Source organism: Patagioenas fasciata, chromosome 1, assembly GCF_037038585.1.
Source record: "Patagioenas fasciata isolate bPatFas1 chromosome 1, bPatFas1.hap1, whole genome shotgun sequence".
NCBI classification, from domain to species: domain Eukaryota; kingdom Metazoa; phylum Chordata; class Aves; order Columbiformes; family Columbidae; genus Patagioenas; species Patagioenas fasciata.
In genome coordinates this window covers 158,851,865-158,871,435 of record NC_092520.1, presented here as the reverse complement: position 1 = coordinate 158,871,435, position 19,571 = coordinate 158,851,865, and the positions used below count along the sequence as shown (strand labels likewise).

The following is a 19,571-nucleotide window of genomic DNA, read 5'->3' as shown; positions in this document are numbered from 1 at the left end:
ACATCAGGGGAGAAAAAATACTTTCCTCCAGCATTCTCTCTTTCTTCCCTGTTATTTCTTCTTTTAGCTGAAGCCACACTTCTCAATTCAATATATTCTCAATTTAATTGCATCGGCAACTGTCAAGGAACTCCAGTTACCAACAAGCTTAACTTTAACAAATGGTTAGTTTTAAGGACAAACAACACATTTGAAGGATACTCTGGTCGCTCCAGTCACCCAGCTAGACACAAAGTTGAAGTAACTGCTGCTCTCCTTGGGAGCCTGAAACATTCTTCTATAACACTTTGTAAAAGTCAGGGGGGCAGGTTTTAGGAGAGTTTGGCCGTATTCCTCCCAGCTGCACATGTGTAGTAAGGGTTTCCAGCAGCTCTGGAGGAAGTCTGGCCTATTATCTAGCTCTCTCCTCACAACATATAAACTTCAGGAACTGTGCTTCTCTATGTAAGGGAATTTAAGCCAGAAGTTACATATGACTGTAAAGTGCTCACTACAGATCTGCACTGGGTCCAGTTCCACCACACCTTCTCACTTTCCTCCTTCATGCAGCTTCCACTAGGGATTAAGGTGTTGGACCAAAGTGCTCATCTCCTCCAACCCAGACATCAACATGTTTCATCCTGGCACTGTAAGCCTGAAGAAGCCTTCTCAGTTTCTCATCATCCAGCTCTGCTCACCTTCCATCATCTGCTTCTCAGCCTGGCCACCACCCAGGACTCACACTGCTGCTTTCCACCAGGACATCATGCATCTCATGAGCTGTGATTTTGCTACCTGTCCCACTGACTCTGCCAGCATGCCCTGGCCCAGCAACCATGTTCATTCTTTGATGGAGATTAAGGGTGGCCACACAGTAGCCATTAGGTAGATAAAAGCTTCATGGAGGTGTCTATTAGACATGTAGATACATGTTGAATTAGGAATGACAGCTCTGAAGTCCCACAGAGTAATCTGCGATACAAAAATAGCATTTCACACATAGTGGGCAGCTCCAGGTCAGCTATAATATTCTGTTCATTGCTTGTAAAGAAGCCAGTGCTGGGATGAGTTATCAGAAAAATTTCCTCTCCTTATTTAGTCTGTTCTCGCACTTTTACAAACATCTGTGGGCTCTGATTCGTACTAAGTTATCTTTTGGAATTATGTACTCTCCTAGGCACTTCTCTCAGTAAACTATTTGCCTCAGCGTGGTAAAAGGGCTATTTTAGCAAACCCAACAATTTACAATTCATGCTCATAGGTATAAACAATGTTGAATTATTGCATGAATAAAGGCGCTTTGAGAAACACAGTCATCTTGACTGTATTAAACTGTCAAGAAGCACTTCTGGCAAAGGTTCGACCTCCCATGCAAGTCAACTTGATGTCTACCAGGAGCAGTGAGGCAGACCTACAAAAGCTGGCAAAGCTGGAAAAGACTGAGGAGATAATAGGGCCAGAATAGACAAACAGGCCAGAGCAGAAGCTTGCCCCTATCAAATGATGTTAATTTTGAACAGGATGGGATATATCAGAACAAAGAGAAGGCTGGTCTCTGCACACAGTGCCTGACTTTCCACCTATTTCTAGGATGTGTTCACGCTCTGCGCTGGACTTCATAGTTCATAGAGCTGAGATGCCAGTGCAGGGAACAACCATCTGCAGGCACATGTCCCATCACCCTTAAAATCCTCCATAATAAATAACAGGTGTCTAACTCTGACTGTAAGCTCATGTTTGAGGAATACATACATATTTCAGAAATAATGGAAATGTGCCACATTGTTAAGTCTGCTGCATAGTTGAGAAAACAAAAATACCCTGTTGTTGTTAAATGAGTGATAGGGCTTTATAGATTGTTGTTTGTCTTGGTTTATGACCAAATAAATGACATTTTCTAGACAAGTAAGTTAGCTTGTGGTCACTCTGTTCTTTAAAAGTAATGTGGACAATGGGGAAACAAGGCAAGATTGGCCTGAAATACACAGTAACTTCGTACAACTCAGTCCTGTCTGCAAAAAGAGACGGCTGGCAGCAGGGTCCCCCTTGCTAGAAGTTCATCACCTGGATGCCAAATGTGTAACACAATGTGGCTGCAAATACAGATTTGTGAAAACACACACCGGAGAGAGGATTATTTCATACTGGAAGGCAAGGTCAGTATTTCAGAGATACCTCCAGGCAAACCGTCTCGCTTTAGTAATACTTATTGAGTCTTACAACTGAGCCCTTCAAATCTAAGGGCTGTTATCGTAACACTGCCAAGGCCAGTGATGGATGTGGTGTCTGGTCTGTGCTGAGCACATCCAGATGGGCAGGAACAGCAAGCTCCCTGGGGCCTCCTGCCCTTGCCCCACAATGCCACAGCAGCGCCAGCCTCCAGCTCCCCACTGCCCTGCCCAGGACGTGCCTGGTGCCTGGGGCTGTGGCTGTAGACATTTTTTAACTTTAGGGGACAATGAGCAGTCTCAACACCCTAACACATCCCATCTCTCCCTTCTAAAGCACAGAGCAACCTGGATTTTCGATCACTGTTACACCCTCTCCTCCCCCTACTTTCTGGCCTCACCACACAGAAACCGCTGTACAAAAACATAAAATGAGGCTGAAACAACACAAAGTCCAAAGCAGATTTTGCTTGGTTAAGTTTTATTCACGTGTACGGGGGCAGTGTCAGCTTTAGCTATCCAAACAAATACTCCAATGGGTATAGTCGAAGTGCATCTTCTTTTGCCAGCACAGCAACCTGTGACTCACTCCTCTGCCAGTGCTGAAGCTGCTGCCACTGGTGACAAGAAGTGGCTGAGCAAGGGACAGTAGATGTTTAGTGCTGGCATGTTGGTCTCCTAACTCATCTGAGGTGGAGGGACACTGCAGTACTCCTTTGCAGCTCCTTTGCAAGGGTCACAGTCTGGGTTTTGTAATGCCAAGAAATGCTGCTCCCAGCTGCCCGCAACACCGGGGGACAGAGGTGTCAGACACTAAAAGCAGCATCTGACCTAAGACATGAACATTAAACACTGAGACCCAAAAGAGGAAAAAATTGCCAAGCAAGAATGAACCCAAGGCAAAACGCAGGTTTGAGAGACGGTGTGCAAGGAACAGCAGGCGAAATTAGTGGCCATACAGGCATCAGTCAAATTCCCCTTTATATAAACTGGTTGAAGCAAGCCCATATAAAGAGAATTTACATGGCACTTAGGAAACAGTATTGGACAAAACCCCTAATGTGGAAAACAGTGAGGAAAAGGAAAGCAGTAGGAAATGAGGAGGAAACTAGCACATGAGAATTAAAAAGGGTACCCAGACCAGACTGGATTGGGATCGGCTTCTTCCACTAGTAACTGCTGTCTTGTCAGCCTGACACTGTTCAGCATTTTTATCCTTCCTCCTATTTTGCAAATCTGAATGCTGACCTGTTGTTTGTTTTTTTTTTTTTTTTCATCCTGAGAGCTGTAGTGTTCATCAGTTATTCAGGAAAAATTGTTTCTCGGTTGTAAACATATAGAGATTGAACCAAACTATATAATCTGGGACAAGGATTACCCCAAAGCCCTTAAAACCTGTGAGGGGACAACATGACTGCATTTAGGTCCACAGTTTCAGTTAAAGCCCTTCTTCACACGTGCATTGAAGATCATTACATTAAAATTTGGGTTAAGGCAGAGTAAATGCTCTTATGACTCAGTGGTAATCCTTCCTATGAACAGATTTTGCAAATCCCACTCTGTCATTGCCACGGTCAAAAATGCAGTAAAATGCAGACATAAAGACATCTCCTAAAATCCAGAGTGGGCCAGCACGAGTGGTGATGTCGAGAGACTGGAAGCCACTCATGCAGAAGGTCTGGTCCTCAATAGACTCCTGGAAGGGAAAGCAGATGTCCTTGCAGCCACCTGCTCCAGCCCTGGCTTGGGGGAGCAGGGAACGGGGAGCGGGAAGCCCACAAATACGCACCTTTACGACATATTGCTCTGCTGTCAGTTTGTACTCGTGGTGTCCGATCGTGAAGCTTATGTGAGGCAAGCTGGATAGTCTTCTACAGTCTACAAGAAACTGTATGCGATGCACTGAATGAGACAGGATCAGTTTGCCTCTTTTTAAATATTGCTCTTTGGATTCAAGATTTTTGTGGCAGGCAATAGTGAATTTAATACAGGGAAACACCATCAGACTGATTTATGGCCCAACACTGCCCTCCGGCTGTCCAGCTCCTGCCCTGGGTCAAACCAGCCCAGCAGCCCAGACCACTGCAGCAAAACCCCTGAGGACCCAGGGCTGATGAAAACCCTCATGACCCCCACAAGGGACAAGGTGAAGGAGCACTCTGATGTCCCCCCTGTACAGCTCAGAAGCAAAACTGAGTGTGTGAGCCCTGGTGAACCCTTGTTAGCAAGGTTTGCTGAGCAAAAGTCCTCTGATGCCCTGGTTGGGACTGAGTAGAGGGAGCTGCCTCCAGCCCAGCACCCTACAGCTGCTGCTCACCCTACTCCCTCCCCTAGCATCATTGTTCTAGGGAAAAACAAGCCAGTATGGAATACAGCACTTTATACTTATACTCCACCTTGGAGTGGAATTTAAAGAGCAGAAGAAAGACTAAACTCTGGCATAGTCTTTCATTTCCATAAATAATATGTTCACTTACAGTAACACAGAAGATCATTTCCTGGCCTTTCTACTTATTTCATGAAACAACTGGTGTGTTAATTTGTCCTGCAGAATGCTCTAAGCACCAGGAAGATCTTTGTTGTAAAGTGTAGTGTTTAAAGTCATTGCTTTAGAGCTTCCTATAAGGAGGAATCTACTTTTGTTGTTATTGTTAAATCTGTTAATGAAAACATAGACCTGAAATTTGTGTGTACTTATCAAGTATCATAGCATTAGAACAAAATAAACCATGGAATACAGAGGATGAGAATAAAAGAAAAAAAATCCAATATACTGGTTTGTAGGTGACAAGAAGCAAGATATCATTCGTTTACACAGCTTGTACATCCAGAACAAATTAAACCTTGCTGGAAAGAGATAAATGTTCTGGTAAAATCACTGATAGGTGCACCCACCTATACTGGGATAATTTTGAGTCAATAGTTATCTTGTCTGTATCTGCTACCAAAACAGTCATAGAAAGTCTTATTTTCAGGATGCTTTCTTGTAGAATCTAAGATGTTGACTGAGTGTTCTTATGTCAGCACTGGAGTATATAAACTTATACTGCAATGACCTGTTCCTTGCTTATATTATGCCAATATAAATACATTGGGAATACATATTTTATCCATATCCAATAGTATGTGCTATTATAAAATCAACTTGTTATTAAAGCACACTGTTTGACATTTACCTGAAAATGTGAATCAAAACAAAATTTAAGGTTTAGTTGAGAAAGAACTAGAAACCTCAGGAGTTAAACAGATGGAACTCCAGGCCCTCCTCCTGCAAAAGGATGCAGATTAAAAGTCCACTTTGTCTTTGATCATTGCCCAGTGCACCAGGCAACCGTAACACTCTAAATTCTCTTCCAAATGTGCTTTAGCGTCAGGACCAAGACAACTGCGAAGTTAACAGCAACAGTAGGCAGCAGCTTTGCTTGGGGCACTGGAGCTGTGGCGACGTGATAATTACCCAGGGGAGTCAGCCAAGGGCCAGCAATAAGGCACAGTAAAAATAAGCTGCTCTTTCCCTGGAAGTGGGTGGGTTTATCTGTCTCAGGCTTGTTATCTCAGTGCTTTAGATGTTACAAGGGTTTGGTCATGCTGTCTGAAAGCTGCCAGCAGGAGATGCAAAGGGTGGCAGGTGGCAGAGAGACGTCCCAGCCCATCCCACAGGCAAGGTGGTGGGAAAGCCTGACCTACCTTGAGCAACTTCAGCTCACACAAGCCCCCCAGAGAGGCAGAGGGAGCTGAGAACCACATGTCTGGGGCCAGAGAGGCTATGAAGCAGTACATCCAGGCCATTTTGGCCTGCTGGAGGAGGTGGGGGTGCTCCTTGGAGGGCAGGCAGGGAAGGAGTGATGGGGAGCATCAACAAGGGGGATGCGGGAGAGAGAAGCAGGGAAGAGAGGAAAGCCAGTGAGGAGACAGAGGGGTAAGGTTCAGGAGTAAGAATAAGAGAAATTGAGGTCTGTCCCGCACCCTGTGGCCCATCTGCCAGGAGTCAGCACTGTGAGCAACACCACTGTACATCCCTCTGGGGAGCCCTGGCACGACACCGCCTGCTCTGCAGCAAGCTGACAGTGAGAGGTCCTGTCAATGCAGCCTTTGTGGGGCTGCAATTATGATACTTTTTATTTTCCATTTGATGGTGGCAGGGCTGGTCATCAGCACCGAAACCCTCCTGGCTTGAGTGAGCCAATGGCTATAGCCAGTGACTTTGAAAGCAAATGCTCTTCTGATTTTTTCCAAAAGAAAATTATCTCTCATACAGAGTACGGATCAATTCCTCAAACAGATGTCAGTACTGAAAAGTACGGGAGAGGAGGTGGACATTTGGGAGAAGGGCTGGGGCAAGGCAGATGGGTCAAAACTAGCTTGGCTCTGAGTTCAGTGCCATCCTGGAAACAAGGCTCTCTCTGAGACCTAACTTAGTTTTGTTATTTTCTCAGTTTTCCGACCCTACAAGCCCTTTGCACCAAATACCAGCTTCTCATCCCCTCTGGCTGTTTTCTGATTGTAAAGTTTTTACCTCTCCAGTATGCGACGGACTTGCCCCAATATATTCCTGTAATCGCCTGATCTGTGAAGAGGGGCCAGTGATAAGAGAAGTGCCTGAGTCAACGATGGCTTCGCAGCCATGGGAGCAAAATGCCACCCGGCCCTGGATCTTTATACTGTAAGTGAAAAATAAAACATCTTTAGGCAAATGGCATGTATATGTGTGTATACTGTGACTGAAGCAGCATATTGTTGCTAGCTAAAGTACCAGAGTGCAGACTGAAGTTAAAACTAGCTGCCAAGCTTTGCTAGTCTTAAAAGACAAGAATGTCTTTAGGAGACAAGAAATTAATAAAAGGAAGATGTCTCATCTGTGGACCCACTTTCCTCTCTCAGGACTCCTACAGCCCTAATCATTTGCTGCCTGCTGATGAATTTGTCCTCACCCACAGACATGTGTCCTCATCATTTTATGCAGCAGAGCAGGAATGAGGGGACACTGACTACTTGGGCCAAGTTTAACAGGAAAGATGAGAGTAGGACCTGGAGCTGCTTTCAGTTCCTGGGTGCCTTAACCTCTTCACTAAATAGTCCACCATGAGTCAACTTGACCATTGTTGTATCATATTAAAATGTATGAAAATGCTTTCCCAGAAACCAGCTCCCCATGTCACAGCAGTTTTAAAGAGCTAATAATCGCTAGTCTGATCCTGGAGAACTCCTTTTGTGAGAGGCACAAGGGTAAAGCCCTGCACCCAAGTCCTCCTACAGCTGTATCACCAGGTGTTTCTGCCTCCACAGGTCTCACCTGGGGAGGTCAATTCCACCAGGTATTTCACACATACACACATTCATACATACATACATACATACATACATACATACTTGTTCAGATGTATCTGCCAGTAGCTTTTCTCAGTGACTGGGACCCAGTGGATAGAACCTTTGTAGAGGGAATGGTCTATCCCCCCCAGGATCAACTCACCACCATTCTCGGTATCATCTTCTCTGAAAGCAGAAGACAGGTTAACACTGACATGGGAATGTACAAGCAAAAGACAAACCACAGCCCTTTCTAAATTCAGATTTGGATGGCTAAAAAGGATCATTTCTAAGTTATAGCTGCGTAAGGCCCAATTCAGAGCCTCCAAACAATCTCTGAGAAGACTCACTGTAGGCTGCTGAGGACTGAGATAAGCATAAGGAACAGACTGAGCCAGCTGCTGCTCCCACCTCAGAATAAAGACTAGATACAATGGTGGAGTTGCGGATGGATCCAGATGAGGTAACAACGTTTCTTTCCTGAAATGTGGCTACTTGGATGTAGTATGGCATTTTTGTTCATCTCCACTGGCCAGAAGGAAACCTCTGGCAACTCAGATACAGTGAGTCTAAGCTGGGAGCATTTTCTGACCAGCTCCAAAAATAATAACTGTCTGTCCAAAAATTCATGGTCCTCTCCAGCACATTCTTCCTTTTCACTCCATATTTTTCAGTGTCAAATTGAAAAAAAAAAGGGGGGGGGGAGGGGGAAGTTACTTTCCAGAATTGAAGATTTCTACAGATGTATGGTTGTCTCAACAATTAAAATACATTTGCTTCTTTTTTGGCAGTATCACTTTAAAGACTGACCTTTTCAGATAGAAAGAGAAGATCGGCTCCTCTACCAGCTGCTGGTTCATGATGCTGTCAAACACGGGCAGAGCATTCCCCACTGCTAAGGATGGGTAGCCCAAGCCCAGCACACCATCAAAGTGGGCAAAGACAAAGGTTGATCCTGGCTCAAACACCGATTCTCCAAAGTCCTGTCCCTTGATGGAGATGTTACTTATCTATTCAATACAAGTAAAAGTAAAGACACCATCAGTTACAAGAAATTAGCCACATTTCAGTTCCAGATCAATACATTCATTCTCTCTGTAAAGTCTGAATATCCTTGTGTGACTTGCACCAAGAAAGAAGGTGACCATTTTGTGAGAAGGCTTTTAACACCTTAATTACGTGCGTGTTTCTTCATAAACCCAGGACAAGACCCAAGGAGAGAAGCAGAAATGTGAAATAAAATGTCAGGGATTTGTCTAGGTAGCCCAAAGCTAGAGAAGCACCCAAACTTCTCAGCACACAGCTTGGTGAGACCTCGCCCTGATCTTACCTAAACCAGGTAAGGTTTTCCAGGGTAAGGCCACTATCTGAACTGCTCTGAGAACCTGGCAGACCTGGAGGCTGATACCCATTTTAGGCAGAGTCTCACCTGCAGCGTGTCTTTGCCAGCAACGCCCAGAAGCTGTCCCGTGCCATACTGCAAGGAGAAGGCTTCCCCTCCATGCTCGTACGAATCCGACAGAAAGGACTTAAATTTCTGGTGCACTCCTACAGAAAAGAAATCACTCTTGTGCATGGAGGGGAGGTCCCTGCAATGTACCCATTCCCCAGTGCAAGTCGAGGTGCAGGTAAGGCAGATCTTTGCTTGTCTTATGAGACAAGCATTGATGGACATGCCCACTACTGCGCAGACAGACCAGTTTTTCTGTACCCCGAAGGCTGTTTTGGGTTTTAAATGTAAATCAAAACTAAAATGGGAATTTCCACCACTATTTGTAGCTCTCTCAAAATTATTTTCGTGACTTTCACCTCAGGCATCTGATGGTGTGGAGGGACATTTGTCAGCTGCAGCCAGCACCTGTCCTGGCTGTGGGGTGGCACAGAGAGGCAAAGACAGAGGATCAAGCTGTGAAGGGGAGAGTGGCCCTCAAGGGGGCTCCAAACCACCCCTCCCACCACCACCAAAGCCCTGCTTCTCCTTGGGAAAGGATAAATGGCTGAGGTACCCGAAACACGAGGAGCATAAGGGAGGGTGACGTTTCTTACTGCAGGCTTCGCTGATGCAATAAGCAGAAGGGACCCAAAAATTGGAGGAGCCAGTGTCAAACACAACGGTGAACCTCTGTGGCGGTGTGCCAACGCTCACGACTCCGTAGTACTGTGCCTGGAGGAGGAACAACCTGGTCAGCCCCAGCCTGCCTCCTGGTGAGCCATTCCTGAGGAAACAGGAGGCTTGAGAGCATCATGCAATGCTTTCTCAGGGGGGTTTGGTGCAACTTCATCTCGAGGTAAATGCACGCCACAGGGAAGCGTGTCTGGCTCCATGAGTGGCTGCGAGCAGCAGATTTCACTCCAGCTGCATGCGTAACAACGCAGCATTTTTGAAGCCATTTAAGCAAACACTCAGTCGGGTTCGCTGTGAAGTCAACAAGCTCTCGTGCACCAGCTTCAGTGGTGGCAAGGTCAGCCCCAAGACAAAGCTCCCACACGGCCACGCAGGCTTCCAGGCATCTCCCTACAGATGTCAGTGAGAAATCAATGACGCAAAGACAGCACAACCCACCTCTGCCAGTGTCAGAGGGCTCTGACCGGTGGCATCAACGCTACCACAGGCGTCTGAGCTTTTTCCTTTGTCATTAGCAGCTATTAGCAAGTCAGAAAATTAATTCTGTTTCACCAACTGAATGTGATGTACTGAACAAAGTTCACATCCACTGGGTAAAAAAACCACTGACCATTCTCAGATGCCAATTGAAGCAAGAGATAATCTATGAACACATGAATGCTGAAGTGAAGAGCTTATCCAATGCAAGTGTCCAAGTGCCCCTATCTGGCCCTGGAAGAGCACTTCAGCATTAAGAGACCTATTTTTAGGAAGAAGCATTTCTGGAATTCAAACTCAGATAGAAAAGCAATACCCAGTGCCAAGCCTTTTGTGGCAATACAAATGTCTGAATATGTAACTTCAAGTGCGTACTTGTTAATTAATGCACTGAATATAGTTTCTGGCCCTGAAGTTTATGGTCTGAATGGGATAATCACAAGAAGGTAAGCAAGTGCACCATTTCAGAGAACATCCAGCTGTACAGCAGGATTTTATTTCTTCCTATATTAAACAAACTTTCATTGACTAATCTGTAAAGTGAGGAAGCTCTAAGACATGTTGGTAAAAAAAAAAGCACTGGTAAAGTGATTTTTTTTGTTGTTGATATTTTGAGATTTATCCCTCTTTGAAAAGCTTTAAAGCAGGCTGAAATTTTTCAGTGTACTTTGTTCTTCTTCACACACATCTCTAGCTCCTCTTGACAGGTTTCTTTAGGGCTATTAAGTGTCAGGAAGTTCTTGCTGAATTAATTTGTCTTTCTCTTCCCCGTTCAGATGTAGCCCCCACAACATGTCTACAAATTAGCTTTCCTTTAGAGAAACATAACAGAATAACGAAAGAAAATAGAAAACAGAGACAACCAAATGGACAAAATGCTAAACCCAGGAAAGACAGTTTACAAAAATGCTTGACCTGCTGACTTTCCCGTCTGAGATCCAATGAAACCCACCTTTTTCTTTTCTCAGTTTAGATGGCAAATTCAGCCATGTCTGTGTGAGACCCAAGTTGGTCTCAAATCGTTAGTACATATTAAGCTCAGGATGTAAGAGAAAAATGAAAACTCTACTTGGGTCTTTGTTATCACTGATTTGTGATTCCACATGATCAAATAAATGAGAGTTAGGAGACTTTTTTATAACATGCAAACATCCAAGTTTCTGATAAATAAATATAGTTAAATGAAGTAACCAGATTCTGCTACTAAAAACCCAGTCCTGAACCAAGACTGGTACAGGCAAACCTTCCACATTTGTTTGGAGATGCAACCAAGCCCAATACACATCTATACAAAAATAAAACTTGGCACAGGACTTGGCACTGCTGCACTACATCAGCTTTCTACCCAGGTGCCATGCTAACCTAGATCTCTATGTGCTTTGTTTTGCAGACAGGTAAACTAGCTTTTGATGATCTAGTATTATAGCACAGAGCAACAAGCCATCTCGAGCCCTATAATTTCATTGAGAGACTAGGTTTCAAATGTGTTGAGAAAAAAATCTGCCTTCAAGAGAACGATGAGTCCTCATGATTGCATTACCAAAACTGTACTTACATTCATGTAATCATACAGCCTTTCTGAAGCTGTTCCTACTGACAAAGCAATATCTGCAGGGAAGCAATGCAGGTACCTCCGGGCAAAAACGTCAGGGTGGTGATTCCTCCAAAATTCCTCCAATTCTCCCTTTTCCTTCAGCTGTTTCTTGATAGATTTGAATCGAATGAGGGGGATACTATGCAAATAAAATAAACACAAAAATTATTTTGTTCTCCTTTCTAGAGCTCTCATATACTCTTTTTTTAATTTTTTTTTTCATTTTTGAGACGTCAGTTAGCAACAAGCACAGGTCACCCCGGGAAGCCAGCTGAGATGCGCCAGCAATGCCAGACATGTTTTCTTACCGTTCTATGGCCACGGTGAACGGGATGTAAACCACAGCCAACAGTATCACCCTCATGGCTCCAGGCAGTTTGGAATCTAATGACACTCATTTACTCAGAAGTCCCTTTTTTATACCCTGTTGTCAGCTGAGGGCCACACGCCAGGTCAATCAATCACAGGAGGTCAGTGCTTTGGCAGAAAACCGATTCATTTGCTCTCAGAGTAACTGCTGGATTGTGCAAATATTGGTGTCCAGTGGAACTACTAAGGCACAGATGATCAGGGCACAGTGTAGACCAAATAGATATTTTACTAACAATCCTTAATGTATTTTACATAAACATAATAAATGGGATGAGCTTGGCTCCCACTAGCATGGGAAGGAGGTGATGGTCTGAGGACTTGACTGGTTCCCTCCAAGTAAGCTGCTTTTTAATCTTGTTTCAGTAACAAGTGGTCCAGAAGTGTCTGACACAGAGAAAGAGAACGTAATATATAAACTTTCCCCTTTTACGTGGAGACATTTCAGCAGGACTGAGCAGATGGACATTTGATAGGGTTCTGACAAGTCATCCCCTAACAACTGAAAATTGATTCCCTATTTATGGGAGAGCTCTAGTCCAAACATAAATGTGATTGCCACTCCTCAAAAAACGGGTCTTAAAAGTCCAAAAGATGACAGCCTGCAACACACAGTAATAAACAGCCAGTGGTTTAGTACATATTTCAGCCAGACATTTGGAAGCGCTCGCTTGGATTTAGTTTCCTGCGTGTTAGCAGTTCCCACCCCTGCCTGGCACTTGGTTTCAAGTCAAGTTGGCAGAAAAATAATGGTGTCAAGAACAGGCACTGCTCTGACAGAGAGCAGCCCTAAAACCATTAGCTGCCTGGGAGGAAGCTCAGCACTGAGTTTGCAATTTACTTATGATTATGAGACTTTTTGAATCTTCCTTCTGCGCAAGAATTTTGGTGAGCAATTACCGCAGCCTAGTGTACATTAAGGCTAAATTTGAATAATTAGCCATTTTTGTTCAAAAGACTATGCTAAGATGCTGGGAAAAGAGCAATGAGGATGTTTCCCCTGCAGTACCTCGCTTATTTAAAACAGACTGCTCACCATGCGAAAGTGAACTGGAACCAAGCAAATCACCCAAAAGAGACCCAGTGTGTGAGAACGCATGGCAAAGAATGAATGTCAAGATCATATAGGAGGCCTTGTCTGCTCTAGCAGCAACGCTCCAGTCAAGAAAATACAACAGGAGAAAAAAAACCAAACAAACCACACAGCGTTTGTGAGTGAAGAATGGGTCTAAAGACCTGTCACAGCCTTTAAATAAATGTAAAGCAAATCTTCAGTAGCACATACTGAACACATTCTTTAAAATTGTTCCTTTAAGTCTCTTCTCTTGTTGTGTCAGGCTGACTGAAGACAGGTACGAGAACATTAAAATCAACTGATTTAGACCTCTATTTATTAGCCCCCTGAATTTTGAAATACATGTTTTGCATTTTCAAACTTACCTGCAAAATTGTGAGGGCTACACAACCCACTGGTGTCACAACACCGCTGTATGCAGTGCTTTGGATCTGAAAAAACACCAGCATCTCTAGTCTAATCTTTTGTTTCAAAAAAAAAATAACATCTCAGAAATGCAGGAATAATAACACACTGCTTTTATGTTGATTTCCATTATACTGTGATTTTTTTTTTAAATTGCCTAGCTCTGAGCAGTGCTCCTTGTTTTTTTCTGGACTCAGAGGTTTTATACAACTTCTCAGCAAGCAACCACTTTTTCTGTCCCACAGCCGTCCCAGCCACAGAGCTGCAGGAGCTGGGTGCTGGAAATGAGAATGGTGAGCAATAGCTGCGGTCACTTGTGAACTTTCAGAAAGTGAAGGCGTTTCTCAAGGGGCCCGCACGTGCCACCTGATGCGCAGCAGAGCAGATGTCGTGCCCTCTGGTAGGGCAGTGTCGCTTTGACAAGAGCAAGACAACGCCTGTGCCGAGCGCCTTTATCGCTTGAACTTTTCCTCAAATGCCACAAGTGCTTCTGGGAAGTCATTAGAGCTCGTGTTGGAGGGCATCAGGATAACATTGAAGACATGAAGTGGCTTTCAAAACACCGCCCTGGGTGTACTGAGGGGACTGCCTTTGCCTTAGAGCCTCCACTGAGTCGCTGATCCTCAGACGGATCACGATTGTTCATTTTGTTGCAAATGTAGCCCTTTATTATCCCACCATACGAAGGTTATTTTTTTTCCCCAAATACTCTGATCTCACAGTGTGTTCCAAGCAGACATTCATTTAGCCAACAGAGGTACAAAATACAGCAACAAAAGGTCATTGTGACTCTTTTTGATAAGCTGGAGTAATGATTAAACTACAATGCAGAGGATCCCTAAGAAATAGTTGTCTGAAGCTTAGAAGTTTCATAGAAATAATTCGCAGAAATAATTCAACTAGGAAAAATATGTGTATAAGGTATACTGCAAAGTTATTTCTTTCCATATGGATTATTAAGAAAAATGTACCTAAACTATATTATTAATATATTCTTACTCAGGCTTTTATGTTGTTCTAATCAGCAGGATTAGGCACTTGTCTTTGCCATGGTTTAAATTCATTATTATTTACACCAAATGCATTTGGTTTTCCACACCTGAAGCACAGAATGTCTCAACAGAGCAGGGAGCCTTGTCTCTCGAAGGTGCCACAGACATTTAGAAACGGAAACACATACAAAACCCTGCTGAGGGCCATGGAAATATTTTCAAAAGAGCCAGACCTCATTCCAGGGTAACAGCTTGGAAAAGAACACCCTGTGAAATCCACTAATGACTCGTTCCCCACAGCGCAGTGTCAAAGCAGTGAAGAAGTGGCTGCTCTGAGATGCTCATTCCACGTGAACTGCTTTGTGCTGCTGGGATGCTGCTCCCAACATGTCCTGCTGTCTGTCGTGAGAGAGGATTTTCAGCACCTCTCTTCCACAGCACGGCCACAGATGACTGCGACGTATCTTTGTTCTCCAGGTTTGGTATTCTGCCCAGCTTCTCCGTCCAAAACCTATTTTATGGCACTCGGGTCACAGCACTTGCTGTTCTCCATCCTGCTGCAATACTGGCCCCTAGATGCCCTCTCTGTTGTTCTCCTCCCGCAAGAAACCTCCATAAATCCTTCATACCACCACTGCTGCATGCCATAGCCACTCATCTTGTGGGGAAAAGACTACTAAACATCCTATAGCCTATACACAATTGATAGCTAACAGCTGCTTTACATTTGAAAGCAAGTGATGGCAATACAAATCTGTATTACCAGATTTGACCAGAGATCCAGAGGCCACCTTAACTGTTTGAGATTGCCTTTTCCTCAGTCTTCTGTTTGTCCTGCCTTTGGTTTTTCCCAGAATACGTGGCTCTCAGCAATTGTGTATTTTGGTTGTGTAGCACCTAATGCCCAGAAACCGACTGCAGATTGTTTGGAGTATCCTCCCTAAATTGCGATAAGTGTGGAAAATTACAGAAATGAGCTGTAGATATCAAAGTATAACAGAAAGACAGCTGCTGGAAAGGCTATTCTGCCTTAAAACATTCTGCCAGCTTTCGAACCCAAAGATCACGGTAGAGCTATGGCCAACATGCAGGTGGGACAATCTCCAAGAAAGCTTAAGCCAGCAGCAGCTTAACAAGTCAAAGTATGCAGAGGTTCCTACATGTGGGAAAGTTCTTCCTAAAAATCAGAGGTGCCCTGACCTCTGGATCTTGCTGAGAGGAGAGGAACAGTTTACACTGGTACATCTAAATAGTCATAACTTTTAACATCATATTAATCTCACTCATAACAAGTGATAACCTTGATGGAATTAAATCCACGGCGGTTCCTTGCCAGGTTTTGGTATGGACACAGGAGCTGCAGTAGCACGGTCAGAAGGCGGCTGGAGAGCAGCCTTGGCAGGCTGTGATAGTAGGGGTATTAAACAGGGATTCAGACAAGAAGCAAAACACAATGTAATGAAAAAGGCCCTACACAGTCAAGAGTGCCAGAGGCTGTAGTAAACACTGTTAAATTAGGAACATAAATAGTAGAACAGCTCAAGATAGCAGTTTGCCAAGTATTTGTGTTAAAGGTTTAAGATAAGTGCTGGGTGGCAAGTTACACTCTGAAATTATGTATTTGGCACCTTGCAAAGTAAATCCCTGAAAGTGCCACTCGTCTGGAAAGTCAGTCAAGTCCTGACAGGCATTTTAAACAACAATTCAATTACATCCGACATTTCCGCTGAAAGTTTCACGAAAGCTAAACATCTGAGTTTAAGAATTTGGTCTTCCGTGGTGTTTACTTTCCGAAGCCAATTCCCGCAGCCAGCAGTGGCTGCACAGCCAGGACAGACAGAAGGAGAGGTGAGGGGCTGGGGTATGCGGCAGCAGTTTGGGGCAAAATCAGAGAACATTGACAGTGTACAGGAAGAAGCAAGAAGGAATGTTTTTGGGGAGCGGCGAATGTGAGTGAGAGAGGGAGACCTGTGCTCAAAGTCATCCTGTCTGTAATCCCTGTCACCAAACACTCATTCAGTTATCAAAAACGTTTCAGAGCCCTTGAGATGAATGGCTGGTGCCAAGTAAACAGAGCCTTATATTGCGACAGCAGAGTTACCGGCAGGACAGTGCACAGCAGGAGGAGACCAAGGCGGGCTCCAGTCCCTTGCAGTCCCGGCGATCCCCAAACAAAGTCCCGGGATGGGCAACAGTCTGAAAGCCATAGTTGCTTTTGTGCCCTCCAATGAGTGCCAGAAATACCTCCTGGAAGACCTAGAAGAGATGCCAGTGGATAAAATGGTGGATCTGAGTGGCAGGCAGCTGAGGCGGCTGCCTCTGCACATTTGCTCTTTTAGGGAACTGGTCAAGCTGTACTTGAGCGACAACAACCTGAACAACCTGCCCCCCGAGCTGGAGCAGCTGCAAAACCTGCAGATCCTAGCACTGGACTTCAACAACTTCAAAGCGCTGCCCCTGGTTGTGTGCACGCTGAAGCAGCTGTGCATCCTCTACCTGGGCAACAACAAGCTCTGCAGCCTACCCCTTGAGCTCCGGCTCCTGCAGAACCTCAAGACCCTCTGGATTGAGTCCAACTGCCTGCAGTGCCTGCCCGAGGTTGTGTGCGAGCTCAGCCTGCTCAAGACGCTGCACGCCGGCTCCAACGCCCTGCGCACACTCCCTCCCCAGCTGCGGTGCTTGCAGGAGCTGCGCACCATCTGGCTGTCTGGCAACCTGCTGTCCGAATTCCCCCCTGTGCTCCTGGACATGCCTTTTCTGGAGGTGATCGACGTGGATCGCAACTCCATCCGGTTCTTCCCAAGCCTGGCTCACCTCCCCGGCCTGAAGCTGGTGATCTATGACCACAACCCCTGCCGGAACGCACCTAAGGTGGCCAAAGGGGTGCGCAGGGTGGGAAGGTGGTCAGAGGAGAGCCCTGAGCCTCGCAAGCGGTCTGGGGCAGTAATAGAAATCACACTCGATGAGATACCGTTGCCACCTCCCCCTGTCAAGCCCGAGCCAGAAGTCGAGCCCTGCTGATATTCAGCTGCTCATGCTGGCAATGGCACAGCGCAACCACAATGCTGCCCAACATCTACATCTCCCTCACTTGCTGGTGTCCAGGGAGCACCACACCGCCTGGCTCATCTTCAGGAGCAGGTGCAGCGGTTTAGCCCTATGTGACTGCAGAACTCTCTTGTATAGACACCCCTTTTACATAGCACCCAGCACTCTCTCTAGAGCAAAGACTTCCTCCCAAGCGGGGACCACAGTTTGCAGTAGAGATGAAGACACAGTTTAGGTGGATTATCCAGAGCATGTATGGACTCACTGCTCTTCACCTGTGGGCTGGCTCTTCTCCTCTCTACCTTGCTGAGGTGTCTCAGCTCAGCTGGAAGCAATCATTCAAGGTGATGATGAAGTAACCCACAACATTCATCTCAAATGACTTACCCAAAATGCCACCGCAGCAGCTTGAAGGATTCCCCACCAGCCGTGTGGGAAGCAGTAGCAGGTCTCTGGCTGCGCTATCAAGGAAACAGCACGTAGGTACCTGCGATCTCTCATCTTACCGCTGCCGCCTTCCTCCTGGAAAATTAGTGGCCACTCTTATTTTCTTATCGCCAAGCAGCATTTTAAACGATGGTGAGGAAAGCTGGAGGCTTTGCGGCTAGCTTTTATGTAACCAGCAATGCCACCTGTGAGGGCAGCTGTACAGGCTGAGTTTTCATGCAGTAGCAAAGAAGAAAACCAAAGCCCGACTAAAACGGAAAAACCACAAGACCTGCAAAGGTAAACTTGCATGAATATAACCTGGGGGCTGGGAGCCTGCTACTACAGGCTTGCACAAAATTGGAAGCTGAGGTGAACTTTACTCAGTTGACCTCAGCAGGGTGTTTCTCCAGCTTGCAACTCAGACCAGTTCAGATGCCCTTGGAAGTGCGCTGAACTAATTTTTTTTAAAAGTATGTTTTACTTTAATTGTGTAACACAGAAATCTGGCTCAAAATGACATTTTTAGCTTTTGATTCCATCGCACGGATCATTGAGTTTGGTGAAAGAGCTTTTTTTAAAAGGGTGAGGAGCCCTTGGTGGCGCACAACATCCACTTCCCTCTGCCTCACTCATCCATGGAACTGTCTCACCAGTGCAGCCTGCAGCAGGGGCAGCTGACTGCCCAGGAAAGGTTTGATCCAATGCCAGTTTGTGACTGCTTAATGTCATTTGCATGCTTGGAAAATTATCTAGAAATATATATAAACTCTGCTAGCACTTGCTGTCTTGTTAGATGAAGTCTGAATTTGGATCTGGCTGGCACCCATGCAGTGTGCTTACTCATTGAATTAAAGAAAGTGTACTAGTGCCTCGCTGAGTTAAGTCATCCTTCTTCGGAATTAGCTGAATTCTCTCTATCCAAATTCTGTATCTAACTTTGTTCCAAACAACTATTACTTCCTACAAACCAGGACTATCTATCAGGACAAGAGTTTGGGGCTTTTGTAACACCCAAGTTCAATGTTTCATTGCCAACAGAACTGTCCTGGTACTTGATTTATCAGGGGGGTGGCAGGGGAGGGAAAGAAGAAGGTGCTTTCTCCTGCTTGTCAATGGTTTGTATTTAACCCTGCACTCTGTGCCCAGTATGGTCACTTTTGGAGATCTGAAGTGAGTCTGTTTTGAGAGTTTGGGGGAACATTCAATTCAGGAAACCTACAAGAGAAAAGCGTTTGTACAGATACTTTCTTCATTTCCAATTCATCTCCCTGCCATGGTAAACTTGTCCTGGTGCTTGCCAAGGTGTTGCATTATCCTTGCAAGGGCCAGAAGGGTGACAGTACCGAGTTGGCACCTCCTTAAGGGGGTCCCATACAGCCAGCGCATGAAGATTGCTGCAGGCATGATGGAATTCCTTGTCACCCGAGCATAAAGATACCAGTCCCATTAAGCAGCACAATGCCTTTGCAGCAACTACTGGAATAGGGAAGAGAATTATAAAGACAGGCTACTACAGACAAGAATGAGGAAAACAAAATTTAAAAGGGAGCAGCTCGGCACATTTTCTACTAACTGCCCTCTACAGTGTTTGTAAAGTTGCCCG

General features: G+C 45.2%; 2 protein-coding genes across 2 annotated transcripts; one reads left to right on the top strand and one right to left on the bottom strand.

Annotated features, from left to right (window-relative positions):
- Nucleotides 1-2,602: 2,602 nt before the first annotated feature.
- On the bottom strand, nucleotides 2,603-16,581 carry LOC136108635 (cathepsin E-like). Its single transcript, XM_065850666.2, has 9 exons — nucleotides 11,959-16,581; nucleotides 11,612-11,789; nucleotides 9,501-9,618; nucleotides 8,884-9,002; nucleotides 8,265-8,464; nucleotides 7,518-7,640; nucleotides 6,664-6,808; nucleotides 3,937-4,035; nucleotides 2,603-3,843 (listed from the first exon to the last, which is right to left on the bottom strand). Exons 1-9 carry the CDS (start codon nucleotides 12,012-12,014, stop codon nucleotides 3,664-3,666), a joined length of 1,218 nt encoding a protein of 405 aa, XP_065706738.1. The 5' UTR covers nucleotides 12,015-16,581; the 3' UTR covers nucleotides 2,603-3,663.
- A 1-nt stretch (nucleotide 16,582) lies between these two features.
- On the top strand, nucleotides 16,583-18,836 carry LRRC10 (leucine rich repeat containing 10). Its single transcript, XM_065829733.2, has one exon. The coding sequence runs from the start codon at nucleotides 16,676-16,678 to the stop codon at nucleotides 17,510-17,512; it is 837 nt and encodes a 278-aa protein (XP_065685805.1). The 5' UTR covers nucleotides 16,583-16,675; the 3' UTR covers nucleotides 17,513-18,836.
- The last annotated feature ends 735 nt before the right edge of the window (nucleotides 18,837-19,571 follow it).